The 16,184-nt window shown below is 38.6% G+C and overlaps 2 protein-coding genes across 4 annotated transcripts; one reads left to right on the top strand and one right to left on the bottom strand.

Annotated features, from left to right (window-relative positions):
• LOC128022648 (inositol polyphosphate 1-phosphatase) lies at positions 1–6,437 on the top strand. Of its 2 annotated transcripts, none has more exons than XM_052610396.1 (6): positions 1–245; positions 1,020–1,232; positions 1,328–1,388; positions 3,290–3,490; positions 3,866–4,040; positions 4,982–6,437. In XM_052610396.1, the coding sequence occupies exons 1-6, from the start codon at positions 243–245 to the stop codon at positions 5,412–5,414; spliced, it is 1,086 nt and encodes a 361-aa protein (XP_052466356.1). In that variant the 5' UTR covers positions 1–242; the 3' UTR covers positions 5,415–6,437. The 2 variants fall into 2 exon arrangements, with proteins under 2 accessions (XP_052466356.1, XP_052466355.1); XM_052610395.1 differs by having other exon boundaries at positions 3–245; positions 4,913–6,437.
• A 181-nt stretch (positions 6,438–6,618) lies between these two features.
• LOC128022643 (dnaJ homolog subfamily C member 14-like) lies at positions 6,619–16,022 on the bottom strand. Of its 2 annotated transcripts, none has more exons than XM_052610387.1 (8): positions 15,929–16,022; positions 13,717–15,007; positions 11,925–12,023; positions 11,736–11,842; positions 11,027–11,146; positions 10,763–10,923; positions 10,571–10,673; positions 6,619–9,044 (listed from the first exon to the last, which is right to left on the bottom strand). In XM_052610387.1, exons 2-8 carry the CDS (start codon positions 14,800–14,802, stop codon positions 8,738–8,740), a joined length of 1,983 nt encoding a protein of 660 aa, XP_052466347.1. In that variant the 5' UTR covers positions 14,803–15,007; positions 15,929–16,022; the 3' UTR covers positions 6,619–8,737. The 2 variants fall into 2 exon arrangements, with proteins under 2 accessions (XP_052466347.1, XP_052466348.1); XM_052610388.1 differs by having other exon boundaries at positions 15,654–15,964.
• Between the last annotated feature and the right edge of the window lie 162 nt (positions 16,023–16,184).

Genomic DNA, 16,184 nt, shown 5'->3' on the forward strand with positions numbered 1-16,184 from the left:
ACAAACTCCTCCTCCTACTTTGACGCAATGAAATGCTCTCATTTCCGAGGCGTTTCCATTACTTAAATAATCTGCGTTAAAATCTACATTTTGATTAAAATACGCTGTCGTCACGCAGCAGAGATGAAGTGTGCGCGCGCTTTCAGACGGAGGATCAGTACTGCACTGTGAGTGTGACATACAGGAAGCGCTCCACTTCAGCTCAAGGACACCTACCACTGCTGCACTGCAGATTCATTGCAATGGTATGAGCTGTGATTATCATGTCTTCACTTTGCTTGCTAGGTTTATCTTCTTATAAAGAGCATTGGATTCTGTGCAGAGATGTGGGCAATGTGTGTGTTTCTGTCTGTCACTGCGCTTCTTCAAGTACACAGGTTTATGTGTTCTGTCTCTGTGTTTTGTTTCTTTGTGTGTGTATGTGGTGTCAGGACATAACCACAGAGATAATGTGAACTCTGATAATTGGGTCAACTGAATCTGCAAGAGAAATGTATATACGAGTTCATCAAATCTGTATAATACCAATAAATCATCAACATCATTTTGCATTGATAAGAATATAATATAATATATATAATATATAAATGTTCAAATTCACATAACATTTGTCTTCAGGGTTATGACTTATCAAAGCTCTGCAAATATCACCATAATACTCAGGACTATATATGTATGTTTACGTGTGTGTGTGTGTGTGTGTGTGTGTGTTTGTGTGTGTGTTTGTGTGTGTGTTTGTGTGTGTGTTTGTGTGTGTATATGTGTGTGTATATGTATGTTATATAGACCTGAGTCAAGCTTTGGTTTGCAGAAAGACTTTTTTTCTTCTGGTGTTCATCATGGTGCTTCACCCTTTTGTCCCACTTAGTTAATGACTGTCTTTTTTTAGTTTGCTAATATTTTTGAAACTTGACCTGATTTTGACTTCACTTGTTTAGTTTGTTGCAACATTCCTGACATACTTGTAAGACTGTGACGCTGACTATATAGAGCTGAATGTGTTTGTGTGTGATTCACAGGTCTCAGGTATGGCGGAGTTGCTGCGGTTGCTCCTGAGCGTGGCAGAAAAAGCTGCCAATGTGGCACGGGTCTGTCGACAGGAAGAAGCACTTTTTGAACTTTTGGTACAGGAAAAGACAGGAGTTGACAAAAACAAGAAATTTGTCCAAGACTTTAAGACGCTTGCTGATGTGTTGATACAGGAAATGATTCGCCATGATGTTTGTGCCCAGGTTTCTTAAATTTTAAAGCTTTCACTGAAATCAAAATTAATCTTAGTCAAGTTTATCATCTTGATGGTTAAACATTCTCTATTTTTTCTTCATAGTTTCCAGAGCTGACTGGCTTTATTCAAGGAGAGGAGTCAAACAAGTTTGAGAATGGACTTGGTATGTTTGATTCTGTGCTGCTTTTGAAAGGATTTCAGTTTGCCATTTGAATTTACATTTTCACGACTCTTGTGGCAGTTGTTATTTGACTTTTAACTCCACTGAAATATGTAAAGCTGTAGATCATGTGACACCATAAATACCTGTTTCTTTGCATGGCAAGTGTTGTTTCTGATGACTACATGGAAAAGTAAAATCAGATAAAATTATGCAAATGTTAAAACAGTTTAAAGTTTAAAGCATATTCAGATGATTTTATCATAGTTGAAGTACTTTATGTTGAGCTGTGCTGTATTTAAACAGAGGTGTAAGAGACTTTGATTTCTTAAAGGAGCCAAGCATTCTATGTTAGAAAATATAGGATGGGCCAAGTACAGAGCCCTGTGGGACTCCCTGTTAGGATACAAGATGCAGAAAATAAATCCTTTGCAACTGCAGTGACAGACCCTGTTTACATTAAACTCAAATTAATGCCTTTCTGATGACAACTGCACTTGATAGGTCCAATTATCAAATAGGATAGGCATTTTAAAAGCATTGATTAGAGATGCGCTTCTCAGTTAATAGCAGAAGTGGGTGTTATTGTGAAATGAAGCAGACCGATCCAGACGAATGACAGTGAGGACAGTGAAGATGGCTTTAAGCCTGGGTCGAGGCAGTGAGTACATCAGCATTTGAATTGTGGCTATGCAAACCATTTTAAAATCAGATGGGATAAAGCCAGTGGTTAGGTTGTTGCCGTGGTACCTGGTAGGCAAATATTTGCATTATTATAATAAATTCATAGCTATCATTATGGAGTTTTCATGAGTATATTGGAAGAGCTGAGGAATACTTAGCATGAGATTGAGATGCTTGTTTGTTTTTGGGTGTTCAGGAGATGCCTTTTCTTCCACCGTTTTTCCTACCTGCAAACTTCTCCTACATTGAAATAGGCCATTCATATGATTTGTGTAACTGTGAGGAGTTTTTATTTCGGAGGTGGTTATATTATTGTATATCTGAAGGGAACTGACTGTATTCAGAAAAGTTGGCAATGGTAAATGGCCATGATGCCTAATAAAGTAGTGTTCATAAGTGCTTTGTGTACAGTGACGTGACATTCAGCCAAGTATGGTGACCCATACTCAGAATTCGTGCTCTGCATTTAACCCATCCGAAGTGCACACACACAGAGCAGTGAACACACACACACTGTGAACACACACCCAGAGCAGTGGGCAGCCATTTATGCTGCGGCGCCCGTGGAGCAGTTGGGGGTTCGATGCCTTGCTCTAGGGCACCTAAGTCGTGGTATTGAAGGTGGAGAGAGAACTGTACATGCACTCCCCCCACCTACAAATCACAACCCTTCGATTGGGAGTCTGACTCTCTAACCATTTGGCCACAACTTCCCCGTAACTGTGGTGTAACTGTGGTAAATCATTTAATAGGCTGGAATGTTTGATTTATCATTATAGTAATTTTCTGAAATAGTTTCCCTTATGAAACAAAAATATATTGCAGTATATTGGAAAATATAATGTAATATATTAGGCATATATTCATATATATATTTATTTTTTGCAATAGATTGAAAGCGGCAATCATTTGTATATTTTGCAATATATTATATAACATATGTATCATCAATATATTATTAAATGTATTGAAATATATAAAATATTAGAAAATAAAAAGGGAAAATAATATATTACAATATATTTTAAGAAATATATTGGGAAATATATTTTCCTTTCGTAAGGGTTAAACTTCTGATTCTACAAAATCTTTCGATTTTTTTTTTTTTTTTTTTTCAAGTCTGGAATTTGCAGGTATGCAAACTCCGAGCTGTAGTCAGTGTATTAATAAAATAATTAGCACCATTTGACTGGAATTGATGTGAAGTGTATTTCTTTCAGGGGAGAGCGTAACTGTGACTGTGTGTGCTCAAGAAGAGGACACGACTGCTCTGTTGGCTAAAGTTCTGGATGGTGATCAACACGCTGCGTCCCTCCTGACCACGGTGATCCACCAGGACCTTCAGATTAGAGACGAGACGGCTGAATCTCTGCAGCTGTCCATCAGCCCAGCCGATGTGGGCATCTGGATCGATCCCATCGGTAATTCACTTTTTTTTTTTTCATCACACATTTTATCTATTGTTTACATTCAGCACTAAGATCAAACCAAACAATTATTTTTAATGGCCATGCCAATTGCTGTGACATATATCGTGACTCTGCTAAAAGGCTCGTCTTTCAAGTCCTACACATCATTATCAAATATTTTGGCTAATTTGACTGTTCTTGGCACCATTTAAATCAGCACAGATAATGTAAAGTGTGCGGTGTCATTGTGGACAGACTCCTTAAACACACATTAAGCTTTACAGCTTATAACTAACAACATTCAGTTTCATATGAATCCCACACTCAGTAATGAACTACATATTCATTCATCATCAACACATGTATTTGGTTATTTTCTCTTGACAGATGGTACAAGTCAGTACATTGAAGGGAAGGAGGAAGAGGAGCCAGATGAAGGCTTTTGTCAGTCTGGACTCCCATGTGCTCTGGTTCTGATTGGGGTTTACTTACGATCCACTGGTCAACCGGTCATGGGTGTCATAAACCAGCCGTTCAACCACAAAGACTCCACGGGTGAAGGGTAAGTGCTGCTTTAGCAGTGTTAAAACGTGTGCTGAGAATGTTGTGTTAATATAATAAAAAACAATAATTGAACATGAAAACCACAAAAAGACTTCAGATGCAATTCATTGGAATTTAACAAATATGATCGGGTTTTTTTGCTGTAAAAGTCCATGAACAAAACAAAAAAGTCAACCTCTTTGGACAAGACATAGTTAAACGGTTGCAAAATCACTACATTAATTAATATTTTAATTGTATTTTTTGGTTGACTTATCCCTTTAATTTATTTGATTAAAATGGAAATATGAAATTTATGAAGTAAATGATACTATAAATTGGAAACAAAAACTGCCAGTAGATGGCTGTGAGTGTATTAAGTCATTCATTCATATTTTGTCTAAAATATAACACCAAAATAATTTTTTATTTATTGAGCAGGATCACATTTGGGACAGAAACCGCACTCTTTTTGTGATATCTCATTTATACCATTTACACAAGAGATGGGGCATTTTTGCACCAATCTCCTGAATTTTAGGGCTATATAACTATATTGACCCTCACATTTCTGTCCAAGTAAAATTATAAAAGTATGTCATTTAAAAAATATACAGAGATTAATCCATGAAATTTTGGATACTGCAAGAAACAAGGCCTTTTTAAATCAACCATAAACCAGATCTGCACCCAGATCTCCCGTTATCTGTCATCAGCATCATAAATGAAGTGGTTATAGATTACATTTATCAAAACAATTGCTTCAGCTGAAAGACTGTATGTAGTGGTAACCAATAAAACCTCTCATCTCAAGGACCCATTCCTCTAAAATGGAGTAATGACAGAATTGTTTTGGGGTGAACTAATGTCTTCATGTTGTGGTGATTGTAGATGGAAAGGCAGGCATGTCTGGGGTGTTTCGTACGGAGATGTGAACGTTTGCTCTGTCACCCAGCGCAGGCCGCTCTGTCCTCAAACCAAAGATCATTTGTCGGTGCTGCTGAGCTCCAGCGAGAGGCCGGCTGTGAGGGACGCTCTAGCATCTGTCTCCAGCGGCTCGCTGATGTACGCGTCCGGTGCGGGATACAAGATCCTGTGTGTGGTGCAAGGTCTGGTGGATGTGTATGTGCTCTCCGAGGCCAGCACGTTCAAGTGGGACTCGTGCGCTCCTCATGCACTTCTGCGGGCGCTGGGCGGGGGCGTCTCAGACCTGAGCGAGTGCCTGCGTGCCCACCTCGACGGAAACCAGGGACACGCAGCTGAGCTGACCTACCATCAACCTCACACCGAGAGTCAGGGTGTGGACAGATGGGCCAACCGAGGAGGAATAATCGCATATTTGGACTCCAGCGTCATTCATAAAGTCGTGGCAGCACTTGCTGGAAAGATATGATACAAGTATTATGATACTGAAAGGCAAGAGCTTAGTGTACTGTATGTTTGTATTGTTATGCTTAATCTCTTGTTCTTAATGATGCTATTTTATGGTAAGATTTCATGGCGTATTCAAGTATTAATTTAAGGCTATAGCTTTTCTGGAGAAAATATATATGATAGTACTTATCTACAATGTATGTATCAGTAAGTTTTATTTTTTGGAATAAGTTGATTCTATTTTCAAGACAAAAAGGAAACGGTTTTGTCTTATTCTCATGGTAATGGTGTGTAAATGTTTCCGATCATGTCATGTTTTGAAGTTTACACATTCAGGCCCTTTTGTGGTGTATTTTCTTTTACTTTTATCTGTCCCCTTATATTTGGGGGAAATTAGTTTCGTAACAGTCTCTGCTTTTAGACACCACCAGTCAAAAGGTTTTTAGTTTTTTTTTTTTTCAAAAACATAAAAAAAAAGGCCACAATTATTCTTAAATATTAACTGTGAACCGTGTATGGCACAAAGAAAAGCAGATGTGCAGCTTTGATGTCTTTACATACAGCAACCCTTGTTCATTTTATGGCTCATCATATCCTCATTTACCGAAATATTAAATAATGAAGACTTTCTATTTGAAGAAACACAAATCATTGTTTTGTTGTTGCAACGGAAAAACTTTGAGAATTAAGAGAATTATTGGGAAAGTGTGTTAAAGAGCACAGAGAGGACCATGGATGCCCTCTTATGTGCAGAAGAGTGAATTTATTGCAAATACTGGATAAGTTTACCATCAATAAAACCTCTTTGGAAAAGGGGCATAGTTCTGTAATGCTTGAAAAATATCCACTATAATGTTCTCACGAAAGGTGACGGAAATCAAAATGTGAAAAGAGGTTGCAGAAGTTATATAAATGTTAATTTGACAGCTATTTACGGTCCTAAATGTTAATGGTACAATAGCAAAAATCTTTTTTTTTTTTTAACATGTTGGTGTTTTATCTTTCACTTGCATTGAGTAAATAAAGCTAGATAAAGCAAAAACTGTGTCTTCATTTCAGGATTCAAAGCAACTAAATGTGATTATTTTAAAGGGGGTGATTATTTTCTATACCCACTGTATATAACAACTGGATAAAAGAAACTCTTCTTTTTAAGCCCACAGTCCATTTAAAGTGGTCCATTGGTTAGATCAAATGGTCAGTAATGCCTTAACATCAGGGAGTTTAGTGCAATAATAAACTGTCCATTTTATTTCTATTATACCACTTCAATTAACAGCTGTGAATAGAAATTAAATAACATTTGCCCATGTCAACAGAACAATGAAAAGAAAACAGAACATTAGAATAGTTTGAAAATCTGACTGAAGATTTACAAAACTCAGGGTTACCCGAAAGATTCAGTAACAATTCAGAAATCAAACCATTGAGTTTGACTCAACTGTAGTTAAGAGTGTGGTCAGTCATTCTAGTCTTTACGAACATTTCAGAAGTGAATGTGCTGCTGTTAATCATGCACAGCTTCTAAATGACCGAGTAACCACATTAAACCATTATACCCATCTTACGCTTTTTCCATCTGAAATCTCTTAAGCTGAAAGATGACTGACAAAGAGGGCAGTCTCTTTAATATTCTGGGTCATTAAACGAGAGCCTTCATCAGGGCTTTTAAATTAAACTGAACACAAACATCCTGAAAGGATTTTCTGAAGACTTGAGAACACTTGAAACTGAACAGTATTAGTACGCTTCTATGTTCAGCTGTACAGAGGGAAAGCAGTCTTGTGTTGTAGTATTTTGGGTCTTCTGTAAATACAGAGAAGACTGGCCACGATGTCATGAGCCAAAGACGTCAGGTTTGGGCCTGGATTAATGGCTCCAGTGGAGGAAGGAAGCAACTGTCTTTTAAAATGATTCCTGAGTGATAAGAAAGTGGACTTCCTCTTAAAGGGAGGCTCTGGGGTTTTCACATCAAAACCCTTTTAGACTTCAAGATCTACATTTAAGATTCACTCACCATTACTTTAACTTATTCAATTTGGATTGGTATCCTTTTTTCCCCTTATTCTAAATACAATGCACACTGGAAGCTATTCCAGCTCCAGAGATCCACTGCATAAACAAACACAAACCAAATCAGTCAAGAGCTCCAGTTACAGGACGAGCATTTGATGTGAAAATCCTCTCGATTCTTTCATCTTCTGATTCAAAGCTTCATTCAGTTGAGTGAGTATATTATTCTGGAATATTAACCCATGTTGAGTATTTTTTTTGTACAATAAAATATTTGTAGATATTTGAAGTAATTCTCTCCTTAACAAGTGAAAAGAAAAAAAAAATGAACAAAATAAAATCTGGTTTTAATATGAACTGCCTGGTAAAATGATTCCTCGGGATTGCATGATCACTACAGGATAAGACCAGGAGCATCAGGAGACTTCTTCCTGTTCTCTTACTAACAGCAGATGAAGAGAAAGATCCCTGAGGTCACATGAATCCTTGTGTGTTCATATATTACAAAACATTCAGCCACATAGTGAACATTTTCCATCAGATTCACCATTTCAAACCTGACAAAACCAAACATCTTTAAAGTAAAACTTCACCCCAAAATAAAAAATGCCATAATTACCCTGTCGTTTCAAACTCTGATGCTATTTTTTACTGCGAGTCTGATTCTGTCAATCTCAAAACAAAACAAGCTCCCCTCCACTGAAAGGTTATCTTGGTTATCATGTATCCCATGACCATCATATCAAACCTGGGCCAAATTTAACAGCTATGTTGGAGAAGAACAGCTTCAATTCGGTTAATTGGTTGTCACACAAAGCTAACTGACGTCTTTAGAAGACTTAAAACGTAGCATACACAAGTCACATGGTCTACTTTTATAACGGTGGGTATTTTTCTGTTTGTCCTGGAGCTTGACGTTCTACCGAAAAAAGCTCGGAGAAGATACAAAGCAAAAATAAGGCATAAAGGCTTGGAACAACATGCAGGTGAATAAATAGTGACAGTTTTAAACATTGGGTCAACTATTCTTCAGATACACCAGTTAATCTACTCGTGACTCTTGAGTCCTTCTGTTTCTTCAAAGAATGTTATTTCAGATGCTTGAATGAAGGTTAATTTGTGACAAAAAAAAAAAAGGACTTCAAACATGAGACAGCAAAGATCTTCTTCTTGCATCCTTCTTTGCGTGCTTCAACGCGTCAATGCTCCAATTCTCCAATGCTCAACAGAGGTCACAAGATTATTTCCTTGTTTTGTTGCACTAGTTGGCCAAAATCATGTCAAAAATTGCAACAGACAGTACGCCATCTCTGTATAATATTGCATTTCTCAGCGCTGGAATGGCTTGCGCACTTTCTTGCGTCGGCGTGGGGGCTTTCCTCCGTCAGTCCAGTGTTCGCTGGATTCGCTCCGTTGTTGGGCCCCTGGACTAAAGAACCCTGTTTGTGGAGAAGATCCTGAAAACGTTGGTGAAGTCCCTGCAGCTGCTCCCGAGGAATGAGGCGGCGGGTTTCCTGTCGGGAAGAATCCTCCGTTAGCAGACATGTCACTGGGAGCTCCAGTCTGGAAGAAGCGGTTGAAGAAGTCGTGCAGGTCTGCGGGTGAGCCTCCACCGGCTGCGTGATCTGAGGGGGATCTAGAGGACGCCGAAAGGAGAGTTCAACATCATGACTGTCATTACAGTAACACACAGGCAGTACATTAGGGGCCAAAAGTGAGCAGGCACCTCGTGTTATTGTCATTCTTCTGGCAGTCTATGGCAGTCCATAGAACCACTTGCGTAAAATTTGGCACACAAATAGAGGACAGTCTGAACATTAACCACAGCGGTTTTAGGCTTACTATCTCAAACATTCCTACTGCTGCTAAATTTTGAAACATAAGGGCCACATGTGGAGTCAAATGTCATACTCCCATCTGAAAAACCTACTTGTTAAAACTCCTTGACAGTTGGTCCAATTTCCATGAAAAATTGAACCAGATCATCATCATCATCAGACAATGCTGGCAGAAGAGTTTAAAGGATTTTTGATAGACCAAACGGTTCTTGTATGATGCATCAATTAGTCAACGATTCAACCACTCCTATTGTGCCGAAATGAGCACCTGTCATTACCAGCATGACCTGTGGGTACTTGAATCAAATGATACCCAACAACTGTCCATTCTGAAGTTTGTCATGAAATGTTATACTTCATGAACACATTGACATATAGTTATGGAACCTGATTTTCTCTCTTTAAGTCCTCCTACACTGTTTGTTCAACACAGCTCATCGTCAGACCGTGCTGGCAAAGTGTCATTAACAGCTTTTTGATTTTTCAATCTGGATCTGTGGCTGTATTTCTGCAACATGTTGGCATTTTGACACCAAACTGACCTGCTGAAGTGAATTATATTTCTATATTTTCAGCCCAATATAGACCCCTTTCAAACTTTGTTTTGTAGTTTAATCAATGACAAATAAGAAACATGGAACAAGTCTACTTTAAAAAGCATGTGCAAGTTCTTATAAATGTTGATACAAAAGTACATTTTTGTATCTCATTTGGCAACATATACCATATCTATTACAAGATATAGATTTAGCATATTTTAAAAATATTTCCAGTCTGGTAACACCTGAATGAATTTGTTTCTCATGATCTTACAAACCCTGTCATCTAAAGACTTACTTTTTTTTAATACTACATTGTTTTTGGAATATACGAAAAAAAAAAAAGATTGGCAATTTTCTTATTGATCAAGTGTAATATAGCCAGTCACATGGTCGTAAATCTGCAAGCAAACCATGTTAGTTGATGCTCTCTTGATTTGTGCTCATGTGAAAGTGCAATATTTGAAATGAAATGTATATTTAAAAAAAGTTTAAAATGACAATAAAGATTAAAAGATAAAGATTATATGTGTAAGCTAAATAATTGTGATTTATCATTTACCTATCATTATACAGCCCTAGTAGATATCAACTATTGTTAACAAATGGAACTTTCTATTCAAATGTTACTTTAAAGACCGAAGTGTGCAAGTCTCCCACTGACTTCAATAGAACGATCAACATTCCAAATCCGTCTGACAGTGATGATGTCATAATGCCCTGTGAGTAACTGATGAGGTCATAATGCTCTTTGGATAGAACAAATCTTAGGTAGAAGTGATTACCTGTGGCGGCTGGTGCTGCTGCTACCTTTCGAGCCAAAAGAGATGTGATATTGCACACGATGTGTGTCTGGCGAGATGCTTATTCGCTGACAGCCTGCCCACTCTGTGTGAACACAGAGATGTATCTCAGCGATCTGAACACATGCATACACAGCAATCATCTGAGAGTGGCGATGCAAGTAAACTACCCACCAGTGATGTCAAAGACTTTGCCATCCATGAAGGCGAAGTATGTGATGCGCAGTCCCAGCATACTGGATTCAGCCCACAGGTCTCCCTCCTCAGCACTGTGCCTCTTACTACATTCAGCACAGAATCGGGCCTCACCGGGCTCACGGTCCATCTCGAAGCGCCTGAGAAAGAGGGATGCTCAGATGAGCACAGAAATGCTGCTTATAGCACAAAACAAGCTTTGTATGGAATGACGAGACTGAAACGATGAGCAGTAATACGCACTTGTGCTTGCCCTCACATTTAGTGCACATCATGGTGTTCATGGCTTCTTTCAGGTCATCCTGCAGTTTGGTCAGGAACTCATTCATGGACTTTGAAAGCTCTGTCGCTGCCATACGCTTCCTGCAGACACACAACCCGAATACAAAAACACTCCAGACTCACGCATTTGTGGTTATATCAAAGAAACATGCACACGTCACATTTCTAATTCTCATTATTATCATTTTTAAAACAATTAGTCAACTTATAACTTTTTGCACATTACAATCATGTTACATTATCATTTTGACCCGGAGAGGGTTTTCTCTTTCCTGTAAAATGTTAATGTTATCACACTGGACTAAACCTTACTGACACAGGCTACATCAACTTCCCCAGGGGAAATGGATAATGTTAGTAATCTTTTGGGATGATTGTTTTATTGGTCAAAAATGGGATCTACGAAAGATTTCTCTTCCATTATGCCAAATCAAGATATCACCGAATCTTGGATTCAATCTTTTTGTCATCTCGCTCTCTTTCAATTAGCTCAGGCTTTGTATTTGTGTATTGAACGGACGGATCGTAGGCCTCATTGATTGGAGCATTACCTTACTTTTTTGAGTGAATCTAATATTTGGTGGCAATATGGCATAGGCCAACCATTTTCTTCATCACAATATTTCATTAAATGTTTGTGCCAATTTGGTATGTAGATCAATCTACTCACAATTCATACTCTCGCCGAGTCTCGGGGTTACTCACGATGTCCCACGCTGCTCTCAACACCTTAAAGGCCTCACCAGCCCCTGGGTGTTTGTTCTTGTCTGGATGAACCTGTACACAAGGAATAACTCGAGGAATAAATCTAATCCATAATTCAACAGAGATATAATGGATGTATCTGACGTCCCCTCACCTGCACTGCCAGCTGTCTATAAGCTCTCTTGAGCTCTGATTCAGTGGCATCAATATCCACTCCAAGAACATTAAACGGGTCCAACTCCTCTTCAGGGATCTGTAGCACAGCAAGAGTTAACAACATGGTTAAAGCACACTTTAGCTTCAAAGAATTGCTACCGGTCTTTATAAAATGACAGGATCCAACATCAAATCACTAAGCAACACATTAACATTTCAACATTTCAAAAGTCATACTGAATGATTACAGGCTTGCACAGATAGAGCTTCCTCTCTCTCTCGATATATATATATATATATATATATATATATATATATATGCTTGATATATCAAGTTATGAAATCTGATGCTAGCCTTTAGATTGCTTTGTTCACACAGAAGTGAATTCATATAATGATTAAGTATAATGACAACAGCAAGCTGCACTCTGTGTCTGAGAGTAAAAACAGTTCAGTCCTGTCATAATTATGAGGTGAATGCATTATTATCATGTGGCTCTCTAGGGTATTTGATTGTGAAAGGACAAGTTTTATTTTTTGGTATATTAAAGCACATTTCCTACTCAGCTGTGATAGTTTCAGGTCTCTCCTATCGCTCTGCACTCTCTTCTAAAATAATAAAATCATCAATATTTGATGTCTATGAAGACACTTGTTTGGCAGGTAACTGTAAGTGGATAAAGTACAGTCAGTCATTAATCACAGAGTAGACCCTGATATGAAGCACAAAGCTGACTGTACATTATCCATTATCAGTCAGATAATACTTGAAGTCTTGATGAAAAGGACGTAGTGACAGATCTTTTTTTTCTGTATTGTGATGTGCATCCGAGTGCAACGATTACTGAAAAAGAAAAATGTTGCTAACACTTTACTTAAAGCCTTTATGTAGAATGCATTACATAGATATTAATAATGTTAATCGTAAAGCATTACTTCTTTTCATAAATAATTGTAACCAAAGTTAAAATGCATTATAATATCTGTAGATTTATTGTTACACAGAAAACTGGTTGTTTGGCATGCATTTTAAAGCATTTTATTTTGTAAAGGTGTTAAAATAAACAGATAAATATTATACAGTATTATAGCTGTGAGTACAATTATTTAGGATATCATTCAATACACACATGTATTAAATATCATATATATTTATACTTAATATGGAGTGTATGTGTGTGTGTATAAATTATTTTACTGTGTAAGTTGTGGGTGTAAATTGTTTTACAGAGTGTAACACTTTTTAAAAGAAAGTACAGAATATACAGCGCTGCTTGAAAGTTTTCGAAATTTTTTGTATATTTGTGCATAAATATAACATCCTCAGGTTTTCACTCAAGTTCAGAAAACTGACAGAGAGCCAAATCTAACAAACGAGACGAAGATGTTTTGAATCAATGGCATGACTATTTATCTGAGAGTGTTTTAATGAAAGAACACTGATCTATCAAAGTCCGATCGTGTTTGTGGAAGAGAATCATGATCAAAGGAGATCCCGGACGACCTCAGAAGAAGAGAAAAAACACCTTGCTACGGGATTGGATTCTCTTTGTCTTCTTTCCAAATCTGATGACATCTTGGGTCACATTTATGCAGAAATACAGAAATTCTTAAGGGTTCACAAACTTTAGGGTAGCACTGTATATGTTTTGCTCAGATGCTTCCAATCATGATGCAGTTTTCTCCTCAAACATTAAGAGAATCATTTTTTTTCCAAACCGTTCTGTTTAAAAGAACTTGTTATTATCAGACATTAACGTTTCCATCTCTATAAAACCACAGATCAGTACCTTTGCGAGAGCCAGCAGTCTCTGCAGCTCTCCACCAGGTTGCCACTTGTCTGCTCCTCTGTTGGGAGACTCTGGATTTGAGCTTTCACTCATGACGGCTTTTTTAAAGAAACACCCATGAATCCTCATGCTCAGATCCGACACTTTCCTCCAAACCCTGCTGCTCTGAAGAGCAAGCCACCATTTCCTTCCTCTCTCTCCTGCCAGCCTTCCCACAATACACCTCATCATCTGAGAGCCAGAGCTTAGTGCAGCACAAACCAATCTCGAACTGTAAAGAAGAGCGTGTCGAGCCCAGCGCACAGACCTGCCGATGCCTTCAAACACAGCCACAGCTGAACCCCAGCTCCAGTCCAGGAATCGCCTCAAGTCTCGCGTCATGCCTGGAATATCTGTCACTTTGGAAAGCAAGTGTCGTCCAAAGTGGTACAGTGCAAGTGCAGATGATTCAACAGCAAGTCCACAGCGGTGGGTCAGAGAGATGATGAGCTCCACCAACATGTGGATGCAGGACACGCACCAGGGGCTGACCACGTCTGCCAGGAAATCCCAGCACACCATCACCAGCTGGATCCCCTTCTTCTGGCGTCTGTGATTGTGCAGATGGAGGTTTCGCCGCTTCACCTGCTTGTGTCTGCTGGGCCCGGAGGACGCCAGCAGGGATTTCTGAGACATGAAAGATGGAGATGTCCATGATGGGGTTTGATCGCCCGATCCACCCTTTTTAGACTTTCCTTTCCGACCCGTTCCAGCACTGCGAGATCTAGTCTCTCCGTTGTCTCTAAAATCATTCTCTAATTCAACTTTTCCTCCTCTTTCACATGTCTCCAGGTCTTCCTCAGAAATCCTATCTCGCACCTGATCGTCGTTCAGATCTTCAGTTTTGGTATTTTGCTCTTCATTCTCATCTACGTCCAAATCAAAGTCTTCGTCAGGGAATTCACAATCAAAACCATCACCCGTCTCCTGTTCACACTCAGGTCCTTGTGATGATATCACATGGCTGTCATTGCCGTAACATGGAGTGGCCAGAGAAACAACAGCCGGCTCGATCGTATCCCATTGTACAGCCACGTCTCCTTCCATCTTGCTCAAATATCCAAGGCTTCACTTCCACACGCTTAAGACGGTCATGGAGCGATCCATCATGGACTTCAGGGAGGCAGCAGACTTAGACATGCATACACTCTATTCAACAACGGTCTCATATTTACAAATGCAGCACAGCGTGGGGTCTTCAGCATGGCAGAGGATCAGGGACACTGCGAAAGCACAGCCGCATTCTGCACCCCTGCAAATGAAAAGAAAAACAGCTCAACATACTCAAACTAGCACATCTGAACAAAGTACTTATATCAATGCTAACAAATAATACACTTCAAAATAAAATATATATTAAAACTTTTTATATACACGATATACAAAGGCCTCACCAACACAAAGATCAACACAACTGCAGGGATCCAGAAGTAAAAATCTCCTTCATTTCCTCCACAGAAGTTTTTAATGAGAACACATAAACCTTTCAACATAGACCTACCATCCAAAATTGTTACATGTATCTCTAGACACAAGTAATTTCTAATTAATTTCGAAGTTGAAATAAACTAATAATCTTAAAAAGATGCAATAAACTTGATTTACTCTTTTTATCCACTTAATCAGTAATTGTAAATGAATAGTTTTAGACTGCACCAATGTGAATCAAGACGCATCCTGATGAGCATTTTCACAGAGCCGTTCCCTGACCCTCTTTTACATACTTTTCAATTTTATTCTGCGTGTGTATATTTTGTAATGCCTACACAATTCTGGTTGTGTAACCTGTCACGAAGCTTTTCTGAGCAATAAAAGCATATCACACTCATGAGTGAAGTAACGTTAAGTCACCAGAGAATGAATCGTAAACATGTAAACATCAGATTTCTGTAACTTACTGGACACTCAGTCCTGATAAAGTGCATGAGTATCGACTCCTCGAGTGTTGCTGCTCACTGAGAGTTCACAGACGGCGCTCGTTGCTGTAAATGTTTATGTTTAACACTGTTTAATTTCTTCCTTAACGATGCTGTTTTGCTTTAGCAGGCATGCTAACAGAAGAACATCCACAGCGAGCGCTTCTGCTTTTACGACACTAAAGGGACCGAGTACACACAGGACAGTTAATCTCGGGTGTAGGATGAGTTTGAAGCCACTCAGACCATCTTCTCACCTTTCTTTTGCTTCTTTCACAGTCCTTCTCTCTGCATTCTTGTTAACTTCCGCGTACAGCACATGCGATGAAACGTCACTTCCGTTTATCTAACCCTTTCCTACCTACAATTAAAAAACAATTAAATAAAAACAACATTTAAAGTAAATGTTATAATACCTTAAAAAGCCATTTACATATTTTATTTAAGCTCCTCGTTTTATTAAATGCATCATAAACGCTACAGAGTATAAACTGCTAGCAGAACAGCCCAGTT

Source organism: Carassius gibelio, chromosome A11 (genome assembly GCF_023724105.1).
Source record: "Carassius gibelio isolate Cgi1373 ecotype wild population from Czech Republic chromosome A11, carGib1.2-hapl.c, whole genome shotgun sequence".
NCBI classification, from domain to species: domain Eukaryota; kingdom Metazoa; phylum Chordata; class Actinopteri; order Cypriniformes; family Cyprinidae; genus Carassius; species Carassius gibelio.